At 42.2% G+C, this 24,867-nt stretch overlaps 1 protein-coding gene across 1 annotated transcript in view; it reads left to right on the top strand.

Annotated features, from left to right (window-relative positions):
• SHOC1 (shortage in chiasmata 1) overlaps nt 1-24,867 on the top strand; it is a 120,694-nt gene that overhangs the window by 71,090 nt on the left and 24,737 nt on the right. The window contains exons 16-23 of the mRNA XM_075128844.1: nt 539-646; nt 2,929-3,116; nt 6,029-6,101; nt 7,987-8,053; nt 8,672-8,856; nt 9,407-9,512; nt 21,520-21,631; nt 22,706-22,827. Coding sequence (XP_074984945.1) covers nt 539-646; nt 2,929-3,116; nt 6,029-6,101; nt 7,987-8,053; nt 8,672-8,856; nt 9,407-9,512; nt 21,520-21,631; nt 22,706-22,827 — 961 coding nt within the window. The remainder of the gene's footprint in view (nt 1-538; nt 647-2,928; nt 3,117-6,028; nt 6,102-7,986; nt 8,054-8,671; nt 8,857-9,406; nt 9,513-21,519; nt 21,632-22,705; nt 22,828-24,867) is intronic.

The following is a 24,867-nucleotide window of genomic DNA, read 5'->3' as shown; positions in this document are numbered from 1 at the left end:
TATACCTTGACCAAGAAATTTGGACCTTGACAAAAAAATAATTGAGTACCCCTAGTTCAAAGTTTAATGCAAAGTTTCTTTGGAAAATTCAAGTTCATGTTATCACTGTATTAAAGTTATTTACTGATTATCAGAGGATGGAGTCAATTTGATTTCTTGGGAACTGCTCTGAAATAGTCAGTTGCAGAAAGATTGTTAGACCTTTCTATATAGAGGCAAGATGTCATCAAAAGATTTAGTAATCTGCCTCCATCTGCTGTATGAGAGGATACATAACCCAAGTAACTTAGACTAGTATAGAAGAGCTCAAAGAAAGAAAAGGTAGGCAAAATTTCTGCTTTCCTTCATGTACAGTCAGTGTTTGCCTTGCTGAGATCCACAGCAATGACATGTTTATATTTATATATATATTTCATTGTGGGAGACTAATGTTCTGAGATGCCAGGACCCTTTATATGAATTAATGTATCCAGTATAGCTTCTGATGTTTCTATGCAAACCATATATACATATATAAAACTTTTTTTCCTTTGTATAGGTAAAAATAGTGAGAAAGAGATAATGTTGTTCAAACATGCTGCTCTGGTGCATCTGTTGGTAACAGTTCGAGACCTCCTATTAATGTGTAGCTTGGACACAGCATTAGGTTAGTTTTAACAATAAAAATGTTTTCTCTCTTTATTGTCATTGCAACATGGAATGCAATATCCAAAAGGCCACTGAATGACAATTAATATACCATGAAATTCTACAATCCCTCTCTCAGATTTTGTCATTTTTGATTGTGTGGTGTAACTAAACACTTATCACGCCTTAACTTACAGCTTCTTGAGAGTTGCTCCCTGTCTGCCTGCCTATTTCTACATACTCATTTAGGGTTGCCAACCCTCCTGGATTGGACGGGAGTCTACCGAAATCGGCCTCAATCTCCTGGTGACTATTAAAAGCAATCCGGGAGATTTTAATAGGTCAAAAGTCCAGTCGGCGATGCAGCAGGGCTAGGGCAGGCTCCCTACTTCCCTGGCTCTGCGTGGCTTCTGGAAGCGGCTGGCATGTCCGGCTCCTAGGCACAGGGGCGGCCAGGGGTTTCCACGCACTGCCTCTGTGCCCAGCTCCGAGCGCCGACTCCACAGCACCCATTGGCTGGGTACCGCAGCCAATGGGAGCTGCAGGGGCAGTGCCTGCAGGCAGGGGCAGCACGCAGAGCCACGTAGCTGCCCCTGAGCCTAGGAGCCAGACATGCCAGCCACTTCCAGGAGCTTCCCGAGGTAAGTGCCACCTGGCCGGAGCCAGCACCCCTCACTGCCTCCCACACCCCAGCCCTGAGCCCCCTCCTGCACCCAAATTCTCTCCCTGAGCTCGCACCCCTCACCCCCTCCCACACTGCAACCCCCTGCCCCAGCCTGGTGAAAGTGAGTGAGGGTGGGGGAGAGCGAGCAACAGAGGGAGGGGCATGGAGTAAGTGGGGGCGGGGCCTCGGAGAAGGGACAGGGCAAGGGTGTTCAGGTTTGTGCAATTGGAAAGTTTGGCCAATAATCTTTCATGGGAGTTGCACCCACTTACATCATGTCTGGATTTTGCTCAGTCTCCCTGAACACTGAATTTTGCATGTGAATCTTCAAGTTAGCTGGCAAACATATAAAAAGGATATATAGGCAGACAACTCCCTGCTGACATTCTGAGATTTTGTGCATTGTTTATTATGCTGTGCATTTGTAATAATTTATACCTAAGAAATTAGTTTCCCATCGACTCCTTTGAGTCTAAGATACGAAGAGTGGGGCAGGTCCAAGCACAAATGTGGAATATTATTTAACACATTTGGACCTGTGTAAAGCTATACCAAAGACTAAAGGCCGAACTATAGCCCTTAACCTCAGAGATTATTCCATTTTTTAGTAATATGCAGATAAGGATCAGGACATAACAGTTCATCTGCTCCTAATTTCACCCCTGAAGTCATAATCCCATTTGTCACACATTCATTTCCACATCTACCTATTGTAATTTCACACACAGGTTTATCAGAATTTAGAGCATCTATGATCTCTATTATGAAAAATTTACACTCTACAAAGTTATGACTTCATGTAGAAGGATCAACATAACAACATAACAACAGGATCAGATTAACTCTTAAAAAAGCGATTATGTCTTCAATGAAATGCCTCTAGTAATAAATGATGGGGAAGAGGAATGCAGAAAATAGAATATGTAAACAGAACTATCTCTACCCATTATGTTTTTCTAAGAGTTCTCTGAGGCGTCAGCATGTTTGAAGGTGAACTGCAAAAGAAATTTGAAAATCGAGCCAAGCACGGAAATACTATATGTCCCCACCAGTCAGGCTGTGGTAGCATTCAGCACATAAATAAGTGGAAACTAGTCATATATACATACATATTTATAACTCTCCATTTCTTGGCCTGCTTTAGGTTCACTGTTGATCCACAGTATGCATCACACAGGGATGTTACAGATAGCAGAAATATTTGAAATAATATGAGCCAACTAGTAGGGACTCAGATATGTCACATTTATCTTGTAAGTGCACTTTTAAAAAAATAATTAAAAGATTAAACTTTGGAAAATGTGTCATATAAGAAAAAGCCTGATTTAGCTGGTAGCTTCTCGGCTGGTTAAGTGTAACAGCTCAATTTTCTGGTATCTCAGGTTCCAGTATGCTACTTACGATTTTAGATTTATTTACATGACAACTGGTTCCAAAGTCTGGTTAGTGGGGGCATTCTGCACATATTTCTGTCTTTGGCTAAATTTTCAGCTTTCCTTTGTGAGTTGCCTTCACATGTAGCTAAAATGTGTGTGCAGATCAAATAGAAATCTTTACCATTTTCTTTCTCTTTTTGCCAGTGCAGTTTTTGGAATGTCAAATTTAAGTAATTGTTCCTTGCTTTGGTTTTTAAACAGGGTATTTGTCCAAGGCAAAGGATATCTATACAAGCGTCTTAGGTTCCTGTTTGGATAATATTTGGAGGCAGCTGGAGATTGTACAGTATAGCAGGCAGAAAAAGAATGAAATCAGTCCCAAAATAACAGAGCTTCAGTATCAGATGTTAAAGTGGGTGCAGAGTAATACAGATGAACAGAATCATAAGGTTAACAATTTAAGCAAGTTCTTTAAACAATCAAAACTACTTTAGAGCAATAATTATAAAACTACCTTACTTAAACAAGAGTTGGCTTATGACAGGAAATTTTGTATTTGACTCTCCATTTGAGAACACTTATGAGTAAAGGATGGTGTGAAGCTGCACCATCTCAGGAATAGCCCTGGGATTCTCTGCTGGCTCCCCACTTGCTCCAAGGGTGAAGTAATCTACGCAAGCTTGTTACTAGGCACAGATTTCTCCTATGCCAACCCAGCTGGGCTGGCAGGTACCTTTGAGGTGTGGGGGGCAGAGCCAAGGTGCTACTCACTCTGCACATCTACCTGTGGACAGATACATCAATTAAATATGGACATACAGTTGTATTGAAACAGCAGTCATCCAATTGTATTGAAACAGCAGTTGCACAAATAGGAAACAAGGACCCCATATGAACCCAAATGGTTTTGCTCTTGAATTAAGCACACATTGTTCCTTTGCTATGTTGCATCATTTTTGAAAATTACAATATGACTTTATTTCAGAGTAGCAGCTGTGTTAGTCTGTATCCACAAAAAGAAAAGGCGTACTTGTGGCACCTCAGAGACTAACAAATTTATTTGAGCATAAGCTTTCGTGAGCTACAGCTCACTTCATCGGCTGCTGAGCTGTAGCTCACGAAAGCTTATCCTCAAATAAATTTGTTAGTCTCTAAGGTGCCACAAGTACGCCTTTTCTTTTTAATATGACTTTAGCCACTAAAGTCCCAATCCCAATCTCTGGCTAAAGAACACACAAGGGTGTGGGTTGAAGTACAACTTTGGTTTTAATCCGCCATTGCATTTCTCTGCTCCTTGGTCACCTGTGCAGAAGGCCAATTACCCGACATAAGTGAGAGCATCCTTCAGGCTACTCTAATTTACACCAGTTACAAATGGCCATAAAACAGCTGGGGATCACTGTGGGATAGGTTTGTGGGGAGTAAACAGAGGAATTGGACATAAATATCCAAAATGTATTCTTCCTGGCAGTATGGATATTTTTGGTGATATCATTCCTGTATTTAAATCCCCCACAAAAAACAGAAGCAAAAATCAGGTTTATCACCCGATCATTTTATTTACATAATGCATAAGCAGCATAATACATAATAAAAGTAGGAAGGCAAAAAAGATAGTGAAAAAATATTTTAGAATATTTTGAGTGGAATTTAAACTTGTAAAGACTCTAGTTCACTTACATTCAGAGGCAGTTTTTAGAGTGACCCAGAACAGACAGAAGAAGTATTCCTGAATTAATAAGATGTATAAGTTCTATTGCATAAGCCATTTGCTGTTGTATCATATTAGCATTCACTAATATGATGTGAAGTATGATAATCTGGTTATACTTTTATATCATATTAGTGAATTGCTATTGATGCAAGATATAATGGAAAATTTCCTTTATAAGCAAAAAGTTACAAATAGAATATGATGGACCTCATAGAAAAAAACCTTATGAACTCTACCATTCTTATTCCATCATCATTTGCATCCATGATTACACAGGAACAGCAGTATATTAGTACAACATGTAGGTCAGCAATTGATGTAGTAATGAGCGAGACAACATTGGAAAACTAGGAAGAAAACAGATGAAAATTTTTAAAAATGTGTGCCCAGAGTTAGGCCCCTTGACTTTAATTGGAACTATTGGGTGCTCAGCTTTTCAGAATTAGGCCATTTATTTAGTCTTCTAAATACAAATTTAAGTAACCTGCAACAACAGTATTGAACATCTAGATGCTCCCATTACAGTCAGTGGAAGATGTGCAGGGTTTGGAAACCAGGCCACTATTTTAAGCACCTGACTTTAAACATCCATTTTTAAAAATTTTATCCAAAGGGACAAATATTCAGAAACTATTTCTGCTATGACAGCATTTAGCACAATTATAACATTTACACATGCAACTACCTCATTGGACCCATAAATCATGAAGTTGGACTTGTAAATATTACCACTTGCTCCCACATTTAATTTTGGTTGCAGAATTGGGCCCACAAAAATGGAGGCAGTTGACGACCTCTTAAACATCAGGTCCATAAAGTGTACCCAGACAGTGCCGGTAAAATGGCATTAATCTACTAGGATAATCCTGTGTAGAGCTGACTGTATAGTGTTTCCACTGGTTGTGTACTTGTCAAGTTTTTTTAGCTTATTCCTGAAAATTATACTGAGCAAATTGATCGTATAGCACATGGTTCACTTTGTTTCATTTGGGTTGGGAGACAAGGTTGAATATCTCCTCCCATGGGAGAATCTTTTAAAAATACCTGCCCTTTGCTGCAATCTGATCCATTTGAAAGTAAAAGACTTTGGTCATCAACAGTGTTTAATGAGCCTCACACATAAGTTATTTAGTGAGCTCCGTTATGGAAATCTTTCCAAACAGCTCTTCAGTTTGGAGATGCCATAATTTTAACAAGGAGCTCTCAGGAGTCCCTAAAAACCCATTCAGCACATTGTTGTAGCACAAGCAAAACTCCAAATACCTTCAGTGTGAGTTTTACCTGTGAATGGAGTATGGGATTGGCTTGAAAAATCTCCTCCCCATGATGGTCTATCTGGTGCTGCAGTAGGAATTCAGTTCCATGACAGCAATTTATATACTGCCTTTAAATAGTTTATTTTCTTTTTGTGTGTTAATACTCAGGTGTGAGATTTTTTATCTAGAATATCTTTATTCCTGACACTGCATCTCCTTTCATAGTAATACTCTTCTAATATCTTTCAGTAGTAAGCGCACAATTATCCTTTAGGAAACAGATTCAGCAGACAGCAAAAAATTAATACTATCTTTCATGTATTGTTCCAGGAAAAGTTGTGTAGACAGAAAAAAATTAAAATGTTAATTTCTTTTACTTGTCTTACATCAGGTACTAATCATAACAAGAATGGACTCTGATCATGAAAAAGCTGCCATCACTAAAACCCTTAGTACAGTAGAAGGTAAATGCTGCTCTTTTGTGCAAATCTTTAGAAGATGAGAAAGGTAACATCAAGGCTGTGCTCCACTCCGCTTGCTTATATCTTTGTGTGTATCTGTCACAGATCCCACTCAAGTTCTCCCTCATGGTCACTGACTAGATTGCTTGAAAGGACCTAGCTGTTAGGTCCCTGGATCTTTTAAGCCTCCCAGAGCCTGAATGGAGTCCAGCCACTACCCCAATCTTTGGGGTCCCTAGGCTTATTTCAGAGCACAGACCCTTTATCTACCATCTTCTCCTGAGACGTGGAACCCAGCTGCCTAATCCCCAAGCTCACTGCTGAGTTCAGCTGAAACGCACCCTCTTCCAGAATCCCACCCGAAGGTGTAGCCTTCTGGTTTACCTTTGAACTCTCTCAGGAGGCCTGGGGTAAGTATGAAGCATATTACACACAGAGACACTTTGCCCAGAGTCTCACATAATATTGTTTACTAGCTCACTCATCCCTTGGGCAACCAGGTGGGCTCAGAAATCAGGTAGACGCTCCTGCCTCATGCAGGCCCTTACATGTTGGGCTGCTTCTCCTCTTGAGCTGGAAAATAATGGCTAAAAACCCAGACAGCTCAGTATCTCCCTTTTTACAACTTTTAGCCCCTTTATCAGGTGACCTCTACCTTGCCAACTTCAACAGGTGATCACAAACTTGTTCCAGGTAAATGCATTGCTCAGGGAACCTCTCCCCTGCTAAACCAGTTCACCTGGTTGGAAGCCAATCTCTTCTTAGAGCTATTCCATTTTGATGCTATTCCTATTCCATGTAACATCAATTCTCCTTTGCTAATCTTTTGCCCCCAACCTTAGAATTTCAGCCCAACATGGAAGCAAACAGACAATGGAGAAAGCAAAAGGCTGCATCTTCAAACTGGAGTTTGCCACTTGGTAAAGATACCTACAGAAATGCAGTTTTCATAGTAACACTTCATACCATCAGCCAGAATTCCTAAGTTTGTACACACAGATTCCCAAATTATCACAGCATCTCATCTTATACTGCCACTTTTTCTGCACTTCTGTATAAAGTCCCCTTTTTGCTCCCATTGTCTCCTGCCATTCCTGTCTCCAGGCTTTCATTCCTGATACTTTTTATGATCGGAACAGCCTATGAAGCACACCCCTCTCTTCCTTCAAATCCCTCCTTAAATCCCTGATTTTCACTCGGTTGATTGCCTCACCAACAACATATCTGTGCCACCTTGTGTTGAATTATTCTTTTGTGTTTTGTATTAAGATTAGATTGCTTACTCTTTAGAACCAGGGACCCTGTGTCTAAAGTGTTTTATAAATGATGGGTGTATTTGCAACACTATAAATAATGAAAATAAACATTTGCTCTTTTATATCTATTTATTAAATGGCTTAGAAACATAGATCAATCTGATTGTCTCATCGACCTTCTGAGGACATTTATATTATACAAAATACATATTGTTCTTCATCCTCTGCAACCTGTTAGCTACATCTCTTTCTGACATATTTTCTGTCATATATAAAATTTTAAAATGCCAGGGAAAAAAACCCCACCGTTTTCCCATTTTAAGTTAATTAGAAACATTATTTAGCTAAGCAACATGACTGCTTTTGACTTATCAACAGGAGTCCGGAATTTACCCCATCCTGGGCCTAAATATACAAGGCTTTCAGTATGGGCAGGGTCACAACTTGTCTTCCTAGTTAAACGCGAGATTATTGATGACTACCTCAGATACAGCACTGTCATTGAGGCTGCACCCCTGAGGTTATAATTTCCTGATTCAGCCCATGTTTGCTGTTTATCACTATATGTCAATTTACACCTGCAGAAGATCTGGTCTAGTCTCTTTAATTGATGTTTAATTCTTTTTAAACAGGTTTAAAAGCCATGGTTTTGAATCCTGAGAAAAGGGGAGTTTTGTTAGAGCACAATGTTGTAAGCAGGTGAGTATAATTCATAATTTGTGTGGCCCAAATCTTACAATCCTTAATCAAAATTAACTTCAGAGAAACTCCTGTTAATTTCAAAGTGAGTTTTGCCGAAGGCTTGGGTAAGTATTTCATGATTTGGGCCTATGTGTTTCATTCTGTAAGGTGATGAACATTCTGGCCCAATCCAAATCAGCAGTTAAGTATAGTAGTTACTATTTAACTTTAAGTATGAGTAGTCCTACTGAAATCACTGATGTGAAGAATCCCCAGGGAAAAAAAGAGATATAGATGGGCACTGTAATAAAACTGATGATGCAACATGAAAAGCTAATTTACAAGACCCTCTACCCCTTTCCAGTTGAGGTTGTAGAAACTCTCCTAACTTGTTAGCTCATGCCTGAAATGAAAGGTGATAGCAGATAATATGAAGACCTAATGCAGATAACTGGAGTTAGTGAAGTATTTAATAAAAATAATTAAAATTTTCTAATACAGAAAGGATAAACTCAGTTTTTAAATTATCCTTTAAACAACTGACACTGTCTATTCAAGTTTACACATTTACGAGTTTTTATTTTGTACTGGGAGTAATCAGGCTGAAAGATAATTTTCTGGATATTTCTCTTTCAGTCTGAGCAGATGTTCCTGTGTTATTGTACATAATCAGCACATTGGAGCTGACTTTCCTTGGACACTTTTCTCATTAGTGGTGGAGTATGATTATACAGAGAACTCCTGCTGGAATGAGCTGTGCAAAAATTTGAATATTACTTACGTAACTTTTAAAACCACTCTTCCAGAAACACTTGTAGTGGGTAAGTAAATGCCTCCTAGAATTCAAATGAAAGGTTGGTCTTGCACCTGAAAAAGGGATTTGTATTCTCTAAAATGTTTACAAGTATGTGCCCATAAAAGAGAGAGAGAATAATAATAATGGCTAAAGCTAAGCATATTGAGCTAGATCGTCTCTTGAATTATGTACATAACAGGAGTAAGGTGGGAAAAAGTTTTGGATTTGAGCCCAATCCTGGCAAAGATAAGGAGTGAAACGCATTGAGCTCCTGAGAGAACCTCTTTGAATATCTGGTAGTTCAGCGTTGATAGAGGCTGTATCCAGTGTTCTTCATGCAGTGGGAGCCTTGCTTCAATTCTGGGGGAATACAAGACAAAACTAGGAAGGGCCTTCTAGAATCTGAAACTATTCGCACAAGAAGAAAATTAAACAGAAATATTTTTAATGAAGATATATATAGTCTACATTTTCAAAAAGATATGTCCATTTGAATACCTAAAACTATCATCTCTTATATTCTCTGTTTTGTGAAGCTGTTACATTATTTATCTTTAAATCTGAAAATGTTTCAGGTGAAAATTTTGGCTGCTTCCTTCTGGAGGTGCAAATTCCGTATGTGTTTCTGACATCTGAAGGACTTCTTAACGCACCAGAAATCCTTCAGCTTCTAGAATCCAAGTAAGTGAAATTGACCTGATTACTGATGCATCCATCTGTCAATTTAATTAGGGGCCTCATTTGCTATGGGACAATGTGGGCAGTTGCCCTTCCACCAGACTGGTGTTTGCCTCCTGATTTTTCATAGGTCTATATGCTCCCCTTTGGCCCTCCCCACTGACTTTTCAGAGTATAATATAATCACATATAATGTTCTATATGCTGACACAACTTTTCTTCCCCTAGAATTTTTCTGAAATGAGGCCCCTGAATTTAATCAATTCTATTTATTTTAGGTATTTCCAATGCACTTATCATCTCATTGATTGATGAGGCTATCTCTCCACTGAGCAATTACAGTGTTAGCATTATAGTGAAGACGACAAGACAAATTTGACAATCACATTCATGGCTCATTGAAGTCAGTGGTGTTACATGGGTGTGAATCAGAGCAGAATGTGGCCTACTGATATTGATATAAGAGATGTTAATAGTGAAATAGCACTTTTATTCCAAATTCTTACTTCAGTCCCACAAAGTTCTCCGAAAATCACCTTTGAGCTGAAATATGTTATGCTTGGGTGCTGCCTAGGACTAATTTTTTTTTAAAGTTTTCATAAAAGTATTTTGCTTGTCTTTTTTTGTTGTTGTTGTTGTTAATTACCAGGACTACCCTAAATATTAGAAGACAAAAATGTTCCATTTTTCTGATGCTACCAATTTTTCCAATGCTATTTTAAAAGTTAGCAAAGTCAAAAACTGTTTTGGATGTTCAAACTTTGTATTCTCGCCCTGTGGCATGCAAAGAGTTTAGTCTCCTGAGGACTGTTATAATTTGGTCTAATTCTGGTTGTTGTCTTGGTGGGTGATTAGTGGAGGGTTGTTTAGTGGCCTGTGATATACAGGAGGTCAGACTGTATCATCTGGTGGTCCCTTCTACTTTAAATTAAAAAAAGAACTAGATAAATTCATGGAGGATTTGTCCATCAGTTGCTGTTAGCCAGGATGAGCAGGGATGGCGTTCCTAGCCTCTGTTTGCCAGAAGCTGGGAATGAGCGACAGGGAATGGATCACTTGATGATTACCTGCTCTGTTCATTCCCACTGGGGCACCTGGCATTGGCCACTGTCAGAAGACAGGATACTGGGCTAGATGGACCTTTGGTCTGACCCAGTATAGCCATTCTTATGTTCCTAAACTCTGTGACTCAACTTGGTATTTACATAATCTTGAATGAGTACTAGCACCTTCAATTTCTTTAAATACCTTTATAACAATAACAAAATTCTGAAGGTTTGAAAATAGTGCACTGCACAGGTGTGTTGTTATTCTCCTTAACAGAAACAGTATCCATTTTAAAAAGAAAAGGAGTACTTGTGGCACCTTAGAGACTAACAAATTTATTAGAGCATAAGCTGTCAGAGATACACTGCATGCATCCAATGAAGTGAGCTGTAGCTCACGAAAGCTTATGCTCTAATAAATTTGTTAAGTCCCTAAGGTGCCACAAGTACTCCTTTTCTTTTTGTGGATACAGACTAACACGGCTGTTACTCTGAAACCTGTCAGTATCCATTTTCTTTTCCCCAACAATCTAAAAGTTCACAGAGTAAACAGCACTTTTAAATATGGAAAAAAATTGTGAAGTGTGTTTCTGTGAAGTGTTTAATTACAATTTGCCCTTTTAAGCCTAGTGCTAGTGGTGGCATCTTGCTGAAAAGCATTGCCGGGTTTGATACTAACTGTCAGGCACAATGAAGAAGAATGACAAAACAGTTTCTAGCTTGTTCTTAATAACAATGTAACAGTCCAAAACCAACATTTTTAATTTCAGTATTTAAAAATTTAATAATTTACTTAATGAGTTCTTCTTAGCACTGAGCTCTGCCCACCCATCTCCAGGATCCCAACAGACTGACTGTGGGCAGAGTAGCCAGAGACCCAGTCAGTGCTTTTTACCTCAATTTTCCTGGAATTGGGGAACCATTGAATGGATCAGCAAAGAATTCTGGTTTCAGAGTAACAGCCGTGTTAGTCTGTATTCGCAAAAAGAAAAGGAGTACTTGTGGCACCTTAGAGACGAACCAATTTGTTTGAGCATAAGCTTTCGTGAGCTACAGCTCACTTCATCGGATGCATACTGTGGAAAGTGTAGAAGATCTTTTATACACACAAAGCATGAAAAAATACCTCCCCCCACCCCACTCTCCTGCTGGTAATAGCTTATCTAAAGTGATCACTCTCCTTACAATGTGTATGATAATCAAGTTGGGCCATTTCCAGCACAAATCCAGGGTTTAACAAGAACGTCGGGGGGGGGGGGGGGGGGGTAGGAAAAAACAAGGGGAAATAGGTTACCTTGCATAATGACTCAGCCACTCCCAATGTCTATTCAAGCCTAAGTTAATTGTATCCAATTTGCAAATTAATTCCAATGCAATAGTTTCTCGTTGGAGTCTGGATTTGAAGTTTTTTTGTTGTAATATCACAACTTTCATGTCTGTAATCGCGTGACCAGAGAGATTGAAGTGTTCTCCGACTGGTTTGTGAATGTTATAATTCTTGACATCTGATTTGTGTCCATTTATTCTTTTACGTAGAGACTGTCCAGTTTGACCAATGTACTGGCAGAGGGGCATTGCTGGCACATGATGGCATATATCACATTGGTGGATGTGCAGGTGAACGAGCCTCTGATAGTGTGGCTGATGTTATTAGGCCCTGTGATGGTGTCCCCTGAATAGATATGTGGGCACAGTTGGCAACGGGCTTTGTTGCAAGGATAGGTTCCTGGATTAGTGGTTCTGTTGTGTGGTATGTGGTTGCTGGTGAGTATTTGCTTCAGGTTGGGGGGCTGTCTGTAGGCAAGGACTGGCCTGTCTCCCAAGATTTGTGAGAGTGTTGGGTCATCCTTCAGGATAGGTTGTAGATCCTTAATAATGCTGTCAAGGTTCCTCCCCCACTCTGAACTCTAGGGTACAGATGTGGGGACCTGCATGAAAACCTCCTAAGCTTACTTTTACCAGCTTAGGTTAAAACTTCCCCAAGGTACAAATTAATTTTATCCTTTGTCCTTGGAATATCCACTGCCACCACCAAACTCTAACTGGGTTTACTGGGAAACGTAGTTTGGACACGTCTTTCCCCCCAAAATCCTCCCAACCCTTGCACCCCACTTCCTGGGAAAGGTTTGGTAAAAATCCTCACCAATTTGCATAGGTGACCACAGACCCAAACCCTTGGATCTGAGAACAATGAAAAAGCATTCAGTTTTCTTACAAGAAGACTTTTAATAGAAATAGAAGTAAATAGAGGTAAAGGAATCACCTCTGTAAAATCAGGGTGGTAGATACCTTACAGGGTAATTAGATTCAAAACATAGAGAATCCCTCTAGGCAAAACCTTAAGTTACAAAAAAGACACACAGGCAGAAATAGTCATTCTAGTCAGCACAATTCTTTACTCAGCCATTTAAAGAAATCATAATCTAACACATACCTAGCTAGATTACTTACTAAAAGTTCTAAGACTCCATTCCTGGTCTATCCCCGGCAGAAACCAGCATATAGACAGACACACAGACCCTTTGTTTCTCTCCCTCCTCCCAGCTTTTGAAAGTATCTTGTCTCCTCATTGGTCATTTTGGTCAGGTGCCAGTGAGGTTACCTTTAGCTTCTTAACCCTTTACAGGTGAGAGGATTTTTCCTCTGGCCAGGAGGGATTTTAAAGGGGTTTACCCTTCCCTTTATATTTCTGACACGCCCCCCAGATCTCAGCTAGGGTGAAACACTGGCTGGGATTTCTTCCTGGAGCTCTAAGAAAAACAGAGTTAATAAGACACATGCATCTCTAAATATACTACCAAGTACATAAAGACTAACAATATTTTCCACATCTCAAAGACGATTTTAACCAGTTGATTCTGGGAAACTTTCAGGGGAGAGTGCATCAGCCACTTTGTTAGAAGCTCCTGAGATGTGTTGGATGTCGAAATCAAAATCTTGGAGAGCTAAACTCCACTGAAGAAGTTTTTTGTTGTTTTCTTTGACGGTGTGAAGCCACTTCAGTGCAGCATGGTTGGTTTGCAGGTGGAAACGCCGTCCCCAAACATATGGGCGTAGCTTTTCCAGAGCGTAGACAATGGCGTAACATTCTTTTTCACTGACTGACCAGTTGCTTTCCCTCTCAGACAGTTTTTTGCTGAGAAATACTACAGGGTGGAATTCTTGATCAGGTCCTTTCTGCATTAAAACTGCTCCCACACCACGCTCGGACGCATCTGTGGTTACTAGGAACGGTTTGTCAAAGTCTGGGGCCCTTAGTACAGGGTCAGACATGAGTGTCGCTTTAAGCTTGTTAAAGGCCTTCTGATACTTTTCGGTCCACTGAATGGCATTTGGCTGTTTCTTTTTGGTTAGGTCTGTCAGTGGGGCGGCGATTTGGCTGTATTGCGGTACAAATTGTCTGTAATAACGGGCCAAGCCTAAGAAGGATTGAACCTGTTTCTTTGACTTTGGGACAGGCCACTTTTGGATAGCATCCACTTTGGCCTGTAGGGGGCTGATAGTTCCTTGACCCACCTGGTGTCCAAGATAAGTCACTCTGTTTAGGCCTATTTGACACTTCTCAGCCTTAACAGTTAGTCCTGCCTCCCTTATGCGCTCAAGGACTTTTTGTAGATGTTCCAGGTGGTCTGCCCAGGAATCCAAAAATATGGCCATATCGTCAAGGTAGGCGACTGCATATTCTCCTAATCCTGCTAGGAGACCATCCACAAGTCTTTGGAAGGTGGCGGGTGCATTTCGCAGCCCGAAAGGGAGTACATTAAATTCATACAGCCCGAGATGTGTGGTGAAGGCTGACCTTTCCTTGGCAGATTCATCTAGCGGTACCTGCCAGTACCCCTTGGTTAAGTCCAAGGTAGAGAGGTACTGGGCCCGTCCCAGTTTCTCTAATAGTTCATCTGTGCGTGGCATTGGATAGTTATCTGGGCGAGTTACAGCATTTAGCTCACGGTAGTCCACGCAAAAACATATCTCTCCATCTGGTTTGGGAACTAGAACCACTGGAGATGCCCATGCACTTCCAGAGGGGCGAATTACCCCCATCTGTAACATATCCTGGATCTCCCGTTCTACAGCAGTTTTAGCTTGAGGAGACACCAGGTAAGGTTGGACCCTAATTGGGTGAGCATTACCTGTGTCAATGGAGTGGTATGCCCGTTCAGTCAGTCCTGGGGTGGCTGAGAACGTTGGCGCGTAGCTAGTGCACAGCTCCTGGATCTGCTGTCGCTGCATACGCCCAAGGGTCATGGAGAGGTTCACCTCTTCCACACCACCAGCACTTTTCCCTTCGTAGTAGACACCTTCAGGCCACTCAGCGTCATCTCCTCCCTGGGCTGTAAACTGACAAACCTTTAATTCTCTAGAATAAAAGGGCTTTAGAGAATTAATATGGTACATCTAAGGCTTTCGGTTGGAGGTGGGGAATGCTATGAGATAAGTAACAGCTCCCAGGCGCTCCTGGACCGTGAATGGCCCCTCCCACGATGCTTCCATTTTATGGGCCTGGAGCGCCTTTAAGACCATGACCTGGTCCCCTCCTTTGAAGGAATGCTCTCTGGCATGTTTATCATACCAGGTTTTTTGCTCTTTTTGAGCATCCTGTAAGTTTTCTTTAGCAAGGGCTAAAGAGGTTCGGAGGGTGTTTTGTAGGTTGGTTACAAAGTCCAGAATGTTAGTTCCTGGAGAAGGTGTAAATCCCTCCCATTGCTGCTTCACCAACTGTAATGGCCCCTTAACCTCACGGCCATATACAAGTTCAAACGGGGAAAACCCTAAACTGGGATGTGGTACAGCTCTGTAGGCAAAGAGCAACTGCTGCAACACTAGGTCCCCATCACTGGAGTGCTCATTTACGAATTTATGTATCATGGCCCCCAAAGTTCCATTAAACTTCTCCACCATGCCATTTGTTTGATGGTGGTAAGGAGTGGCAACCGAGTGATTTACCCCATGAGCTTCCCAAAGGTTTTCCATAATTCCTGCCAGGAAATTAGTCCCTGCATCTGTGAGGATGTCAGAGGGCCAACCTACCCTGGCAAAAATGTCTGCTCGTGCCTGGCACACACTTTTAGCCCTGGTGTTGCTTAGAGCTACTGCTTCCGGCCATCGGGTGGCAAAATCCATGAAAGTCAGTATGTACTGCTTTCCTCTGGGTGTCTTTTTCGGAAAAGGACCCAGAATATCCACAGCTACTCGCTGAAATGGAACTTCAATGATGGGGAGTGGCTGGAGAGGGGCTTTGACCTGGTCTTGGGGTTTTCCCACTCTTTGGCATACTTCACAAGACCAGACATAGGTAGAAACATCCTTGCCCATTCCCTCCCAGTGGAATGACCCCCCCCAAACGGTCTTTGGTCCTGTTCACCCCAGCATGGCCACTAGGATGATCATGGGCTAAGCTCAAGAGCTTGGCCCAGTATTTAGTTGGAACTACCAACTGTCTCTGAGGATGCCAGTCTTCCTGGTGTCCATCAGAAAGAGTTTCCTTGTATAAAAGTCCTCTTTCTACAACAAACCTGGATCGATTAGAAGAGCTGAGAGGCGGTGGGTTGCCCCGTGCCGCCGGCCAAGCTCTCTGGAGGCTTTCATCTGCTTCCTGTTCGGTCTGGAACTATTCCCTTGATGCTGGAGACATCAGTTCCACAGTGGATTGTGGACCTATGCTTGGTCCCTCTGGAAGCGATGTAGGGGATGGGGCTGTTTCCGTTGACTGTGAACCGCTTTCCGCTGGGACACTCTGTTGGGGTTCAAGTTCTGGCTGAGCCTCTTGTGTAGGGTTATGGGCTGCTGCCGGTTCAGGTTCGGTGGGGCCCTCTGGTGTTGAGGTTGCAAGTACTGTATTCAGTGCTGGCAAATGGTCTGGTGCTGGTTGTTCCGCTGGTTCCGGTTCTGGGACTGGTTCCATCTGGGTCTCTGGGACTGGATCCACTACTGCTGTTGCAGACATTGGCCTGGGGTCCAGGTCCATTACCTCTGACTGGGTCCTGCTAGAAGTTTCCGGAACAGAGCTAGGCCTCACGGCTTGTTTAGCCTGGCTAGGGGTGACCATTCCCACCCTCTTGGCCCGCTTCACATGATTGGCCAAGTCTTCCCCCAACAGCATGGGGACGGGATAATCATCATAGACTGCAAAAGTCCACGTTCCTGACCAGCCCTGGTACTGGACAGGCAACTTGGCTGTAGGCAAATTGAAAGAGTTGGACTTGAAGGGTTGAATCGTCACTTGGATCTCTGGGTTGATTAAATTGGAGTCCACTAAGGAAGCATGGATAGCTGACACTTGTGCTCCGGTGTCCCTCCACGCGGTGACCTTCTTCCCGCCCACACTCACAGTTTCCCTCTGCTCCAAGGGTATCTGGGAGGTATCTGGGCCTGTGGACCTCTGGTGTGATCCCGGTGCAATGAACTGTAATCTGTTGGGGTTCTTGGGGCAGTTGGCCTTTACATGCCCCAGCTCGTTACATTTAAAACATCGTCCAGCTGATGGGTCACTGGGGTGAGGTGGGTTGCTGGAGAACGGGGTGGTGGGACGATGAGGTGTCTGGAGCGTTCTTTGGGAGGTAGGTGGGGCCTTGGGCGGCCCCCGGTAATAGAGTGTGGTCTGGGGTTGTCCCTTCTGGTCTCCGCTCCAACTGCGACCAGTTTTCTTCTTCTCTGCCACCTCCACCCATCTGGCTCCAATCTCTCCTGCCTCGATTACAGTTTTGGGCTTACATCTAGGATGTATCTTTCTATTTCCTCAGGAACCCCCTCTAAGAATTGTTCCATTTGCATTAGGAAGGGCAAATTTACTGGAGATTCAACACTTGCTCCTGATATCCAGGCATCCCAATGTTTCACAATGTGGTAGGCATGTCGGGTAAATGACACGTCTGGTTTCAACCTTAGGGCTCTGAACCTCCGAGAAGACTGCTCGGGTGTTATCCCCATTCTGACTCTCTCCTTGGATTTAAACAGTTCATACTTGTTCATGTGTTCTTTAGGCATTTCAGCTGCCACCTCAGCTAAGGGTCCACTGAGCTGCGGCCTCAGCTCTACTATGTATTGGTCAGTAGAGATGTTGTACCCAAGGCAGGCCCTTTCGAAGTTTTCTAGGAAGGCCTCAGTATCATCGCCTACCTTGTAGGTGGGGAACTTTCTGGGATGGGGAGTGGTACCTGGAGAAGGATTGCTAGGGTTTGTTGGTATATTCTGCTGAGCCTTTACCTTCTCCATCTCCAGTGCATGTTTCCTCTTTTTCCCTCTCCTCCTCCACATGCTTCCTCTCTTTTTCCTTCTCCAGCCGCATGAGTTCTATCTGTCTTTCATGTTCCCTTTGTTTTTCCTCAGCCTGAAATCTGGCTAATTCCAGCTTTTGTCGAGTTGTGGATTTTGTCATCCTAACGTCTCTGTTTTTAACTAACTTTACACCCGAGGTTTAGAAATAAACAAACAAAACTTGGCTGCAAAATTTTGCTGTGCTGGAATAGGATACCTATTCTCTGATAGTGATTGTCAGCCTACAGAAAAAGACAATTCCCTTTGTCTCTGCTCTGGCCCCAAATCAAAGCAAAAAACCTCCAACTACTTGGAAACCTGCTTACCAGCAGCCTAAAGGAAAGAAAATTCCTTTTCAAACCGGTGCTCCTTGTAAAAAAATCTGTAAAAAAAAAACTGTATCTTGTTCGTGGGGGTGGAGGGGCAGAAGGAGAGGTGACCTAGAATCCTATTTTCGGCGTCTCCGACTCAAGGAATATTTCCAACATACCTCTGAACAACATACTAATCCACAGAGACCTCCCTACCAACACTACAAAAAGAAGGATTCTAGGTGGACTCCTCCTGAAGGTTGAAACAGCAGACTGGACTTCTACATAGAGTGCTTCCACCGACGTGCACGGGCTGAAATTGTGGAAAAGCAACATCACTTGTCCCATAACCTCAGCCGTGCGGAACACAATGCCATCCACAGCCTCAGAAACAACTCTGACATCATAATCAAAAAGGCTGACAAAAGAGGTGCTGTTGTCATCATGAATAGGTCGGAATATGAACAAGAGGCTGCTCGGCAGCTCTCCAACACCACTTTCTACAAGCCATTACCCTCTGATCCCACTGAGAGTTACCAAAAGAAACTACAGCATTTGCTCAAGAAACTCCCTGAAAAAGCACAAGATCAAATCCGCACAGACACACCCCTGGAACCCCGACCTGGGATATTCTATCTACTACCCAAGATCCATAAACCTGGAAATCCTGAGCGCCCCATCATCTCAGGCATTGGCACCCTGACAGCAGGATTGTCTGGCTATGTAGACTCCCTCCTCAGGCCCTACGCAACCAGCACTCCCAGCTACCTTCGAGACACCACTGACTTCCTGAGGAAACTACAATCCATCGGTGATCTTCCTGATAACACCTTCCTGGCCACTATGGATGTAGAAGCCCTCTATACCAACATTCCACACAAAGATGGACTACAAGCCGTCAAGAACACTATCCCCGATAATGTCACGGCTAACCTGGTGGCTGAACTTTGTGACTTTGTCCTTACCCATAACTATTTCACATTTGGGGACAATGTATACCTTCAGATCAGCGGCACTGCTATGGGTACCCGCATGGCCCCACAGTATGCCAACATTTTTATGGCTGACTTAGAACAACGTTTCCTCAGCTCTCATCCCCTAACGCCCCTACTCTACTTGCGCTACATTGATGACATCTTCATCATCTGGACCCATAGAAAAGAAGCCCTTGAGGAATTCCACCATGATTTCAACAATTTCCATCCCACCATCAACCTCAGCCTGGTCCAGTCCACACAAGAGATCCACTTCCTGGACACTACAGTGCTAATAAACGATGGTCACATAAACACCACCCTATACCGGAAACCTACTGACCGCTGTTCCTACCTACATGCCTCCAGCTTTCACCCTGACCACACCACACGTTCCATCGTCTACAGCCAAGCTCTGCGATACAACCGCATTTGCTCGAACCCCTCAGACAGAGACAAACACCTACAAGATCTCTATCAAGCATTCTTACAACTACAATACCCACCTGCGGAAGTGAAGAAACAGATTGATAGAGCCAGAAGAGTTCCCAGAAGTCACCTACTACAGGACAGGCCTAACAAAGAAAAATAACAGAACGCCACTAGCCGTCACCTTCAGCCCCCAACTAAAACCTCTCCAACGCATCATCAAGGATCTACAACCTATCCTGAAGGATGACCCAACACTCTCACAAATCTTGGGAGACAGGCCAGTCCTTGCCTACAGACAGCCCCCCAACCTGAAGCAAATACTCACCAGCAACCACATACCACACAACAGAACCACTAATCCAGGAACCTATCCTTGCAACAAAGCCCGTTGCCAACTGTGCCCACATATCTATTCAGGGGACACCATCACAGGGCCTAATAACATCAGCCACACTATCAGAGGCTCGTTCACCTGCACATCCACCAATGTGATATATGCCATCATGTGCCAGCAATGCCCCTCTGCCAGTACATTGGTCAAACTGGACAGTCTCTACGTAAAAGAATAAATGGACACAAATCAGATGTCAAGAATTATAACATTCATAAACCAGTCGGAGAACACTTCAATCTCTCTGGTCACGCGATTACAGACATGAAAGTTGTGATATTACAACAAAAAAACTTCAAATCCAGACTCCAACGAGAAACTATTGCATTGGAATTAATTTGCAAATTGGATACAATTAACTTAGGCTTGAATAGACATTGGGAGTGGCTGAGTCATTATGCAAGGTAACCTATTTCCCCTTGTTTTTTCCTACCTCCCCCCCCAGACGTTCTTGTTAAACCCTGGATTTGTGCTGGAAATGGCCCACCTTGATTATCATACACATTGTAAGGAGAGTGATCACTTTAGATAAGCTATTACCAGCAGGAGAGTGGGGTGTGGGGAGGTATTTTTTCATGCTTTGTGTGTATAAAAGATCTTCTACACTTTCCACAGTATGCATCTGATGAAGTGAGCTGTAGCTCACGAAAGCTTATGCTCAGATAAATCGGTTAGTCTCTAAGGTGCCACAAGTACTCCTTTTCTTTTTTCAAAGAATTCTGGAATTTCACAGCAGGTCACCAGTCACACTGCCTCTGAGTGTACAGATAATATCTGGACACATACGTTTTTTCCACTGGATATCAGAAAAGGTGCAAGTTTCTTGTGTGACTTAATGCTGGCAGGGTCAGTTTTAGCTCCCTTGTGTTTGCTGAGGATGATGCCCCATAGAGTGGCTCCCCCTCTAATCAACTGACTCGCTCAGAGCCCAGAGCAGGTGGTGTTCATTCAAAGGGTCTTTCACTAACACAAGGAGTGTGGATGCTATTTTGATTCACTTCCCTCACTCTGGCAATTTGAGGGCCACTAGAGGGGAATTTCACTCCTTTCAGTCTCTCTGTGCTGCACAGTGGTAGAGAGGAGGGATATGGCCCTAAATGAGGAAGGAATGGCTAATAATCAGGGTAGCAGGTTGCTAAAATCTTTTTTAGCTGTCAGAGGCAATGTAATACAGCTATAGCTTCTCAACAAGAAGTTAAAAGGATTGACTTTGGTACACTGCAAATCTCAACATCAGAATGTTTTGCTGACTTATAAACATCAGTCTCCGCATTACATAATGTTGTTTCATGAAACTGCAACCTCCTGTGCAGACTGTGGCAGTACATCAAGGTAATATTAAATGAATGTGGAATTAAACCTAACAGAATAAATATTGAAATATTTAAGTCTCACTATATTGATTTTTGACCTTTGAATATATATGTCTTAATTGAAGTATAGTTGGGGGGTTCAGGAGATAGATCAAGAAATTAAAAATCCATATAATTGGAGTTGGAGAATTAAATAAAAGGACTTCACAACAACATTCCTCTCCTTTTAGGAAGATTTCATCATTTCACTTAAATGAAATTTACTGACAGTTTGTGAATTCTGTAGGTACAATATTACTTTTGTTGAGAGAAGTTGCAGTGAATCATTACAGCTCTTTGGAGGTACAGATCGATACATCGTGGTAACAATAGATGAACGCACTGCCATAATTATTGAGGTACAAAATTAGACCAACATGGTCAAATTCCGCACTCAGTTACCTCCCTTAATCTTTCCTTGTAAGCCAGTCTCTCCAGCCATCTAGCCATTTTTGTTGTTCCTCTTAACCCCTTCCTTGAGATGACAGTTTCAGATGCTAATAGCTTCTCATCCCAGAAGTTATTCCATAGTTGAATGAATCCAAAATTCTGTTTACGTCATTGAGGTATTTACTGATTGATCTTGTATTACATCTTCTTTCTACACTTATGCTTGATAACAGAATACCTGCAAAGTTGACCTGCATTATCCCTGTCATCAGTTCTGTTCTAAAATCCCTGAAGTGATTTTGAGAATATTTATTATTAAAGACCCCACACTTGAAAAAGGAGTTGTATAATTGAAAATATGTAGTGAACAATTCAAGTTATACATGACTATATCCTCTCATTGATATGCATGTTAATTCCTTTCATGTAAACAAGATATACATATTTATATAGAGAAGACTTTGCCCTGCACTACGGTCTGAACAACTGAACATGATCATATGCACTTTGTTATTAAAATTCCTTATGTCTGTTCATGTAGTCAGTGTACGACTGAAACTCTACAGCTAAAAAAACTGATATTGCAAGATAAATTGAGTATAAAATCATATATTAATATTGAAAACAGAACACATCTACACCCTCCTACAGCGTAGTATTTAGCCACATTGTACTTTATAAATCCAATACATCCATAGTGTAATACATATAGGTTGATTAAGGTAAAGATTAATAATAATAATTTGCACTTTTATAGTTCTCTGTAAGCCTAAGAACAAACCTGTGCGGTACATAAATATCCCCATTTTACACACGGGGAAACTGAAGCATGGTGAGGTCAATTGACTTGCCAAAATTCACACAGAATAAAAGTCCGAACAGAATCTACGTTTCCAGGCTTCCAGTCCAGTGAGCTTTATCCACTTAATAAGGCTCCTTCTCAACTGTAAAGTTTACATTATAGTGATGCACATTTTAAATCTTACAGCAGCCTTGTAAATATATTCAGTTTTTTTACCTTTTTTGTGCTAATTTTGCTGTAGACTTTGGAAGAACTGAATTATGAGAAATCCTCTGATAATATCATATTAAGACTGGTGGCTCTATCACTCCAATATAGTTGCTGTTGGATCATTTTGTATTCCAGAGAGAGACTGAATTCAGAGTAAGTTAAACATTCATTCTACTAGCATGGTATTATAAAGCAGAGTTGTCACTATGCAAAATGATTTACTATGTTACGAATTACACCTGGTAGGACACGCACACAAGTGCTACGAATTACACCTGATAGGACACACACACAAGTGCTACGAATTACACCTTGTAGGACACGCACACCAATGCTACGAATTACACCTGATAGGTCACGCACAGTTCGAATCTAGGCTGAGGCACAGAAATAAAGTCCACAACTGCAGAGTTCCCAAAAGACACTAAGTTTATTACGCTCGAGCGTGGTGCCCCCCTGCTAGCCAGGAGGGGACCCTGAATGCAGATTATACAAAGGTTATATACCTTTTAGCAAAGCATGTTGCCCTCGTGCATCGGAAATCTTAGCCAATAAACAAACCCTTGTCTTATCTACCACCTATCCCTGCTTGGTGCATTCCTCGTGCTATACCAGTATGTTAATTACATAGCATGGTCCTAAAGCCATGCATCAGTAACTTTTATTATCAGGATGGGAGGCCTCACATCAAGGCCAAGAGACAGGGAGTTAGAGACTGACAAAAACCAGATACTGGGAGTCAAGGCAGGCTGGAGACAAGGAGGAGGATTTTCACAGGGATTCAGTATCTAAGGATTACTCCTCCTGGTGTATGATGTGCTGGCATTTAAACAATGGTGGGTCCCAAACCAAAATGGAGTCACATGTGCTAACTTTTCCTTAACAACTAGAACTAAGTAACTTAACAAAATGTTAAAAGAGATATGTTAAAAGATGTTAAACAAAATGTTAAAAGAGATAAACCATTCAGTTTTAAAAAGAAATTTACTTTTCTAAGCAGTTAATACTTAGATCAGACATCCTTTGATATTAAAAAAGGGAAAATCAACATATCTGGAGACAGTACTGGCTTGACAACAGTAACCATTGGAACCGCGCATTGTAATGCACTACAGTAAACTAATGTTGTACAAGTACATGTCCGTTAATCATGGCATCAGCATTATATCCTGCCTGGCAGCTATGCATGTATTCTCCAAATCTGTCAATCATTTCCAGTGACCCTTCTGCTTTTGCTCCAGAAGCTCTGCCTCGTTCATAAGTAGTTCCTGAATCTCTGATTCTGCTGTCTCATGTAACCACCATTTTCTTCCCATAAGCCTTCTCTTGTAAGCTAGTGGTAAGCAGTACATTCTCCCTGCACTGGCTACCTTCTCTTTGGGCTCTTTCCCTTATTAACTGGGTTCCCTTCATAGAATCATAGAATATAAGGGTTGGAAGGGACCCCAGAAGGTCATCTAGTCCAACCCCTTGCTCGAAGCAGGACCAATTCCCAGTTAAATCATCCCAGCCAGGGCTTTGTCAAGCCTGACCTTAAAAACCTCTAAGGAAGGAGATTCTACCACCTCCCTAGGTAACGCATTCCAGTGTTTCACCACCCTCTTAGTGAAAAAGTTTTTCCTAATATCCAATCTAAACCTCCCCCACTGCAGCTTGAGACCATTACTCCTCGTTCTGTCATCTGCTACCATTGAGAACAGTCTAGAGCCATCCTCTTTGGAACCCCCTTTCAGGTAGTTGAAAGCAGCTATCAAATCCCCCCTCATTCTTCTCTTCTGCAGGCTAAACAATCCCAGCTCCCTCAGCCTCTCCTCATAACTCATGTGTTCCAGACCCCTAATCATTTTTGTTGCCCTTCGCTGGACTCTCTCCAATTTATCCACATCCTTCTTGAAGTGTGGGGCCCAAAACTGGACACAGTACCCCAGATGAGGCCTCACCAATGTCGAATAGAGGGGAACGATCACGTCCCTCGATCTGCTCGCTATGCCCCTACTTATACATCCCAAAATGCCATTGGCCTTCTTGGCAACAAGGGCACACTGCTGACTCATATCCAGCTTCTCGTCCACTGTCACCCCTAGGTCCTTTTCCGCAGAACTGCTGCCTAGCCATTCGGTCCCTAGTCTGTAGCTGTGCATTGGGTTCTTCCGTCCTAAGTGCAGGACCCTGCACTTATCCTTATTGAACCTC

Source organism: Caretta caretta, chromosome 5, assembly GCF_965140235.1.
Source record: "Caretta caretta isolate rCarCar2 chromosome 5, rCarCar1.hap1, whole genome shotgun sequence".
NCBI classification, from domain to species: Eukaryota; Metazoa; Chordata; order Testudines; family Cheloniidae; genus Caretta; species Caretta caretta.
The sequence above is the reverse complement of the archived record's forward strand: the minus strand, read 5'-3'. Positions and strand labels throughout refer to the sequence as shown.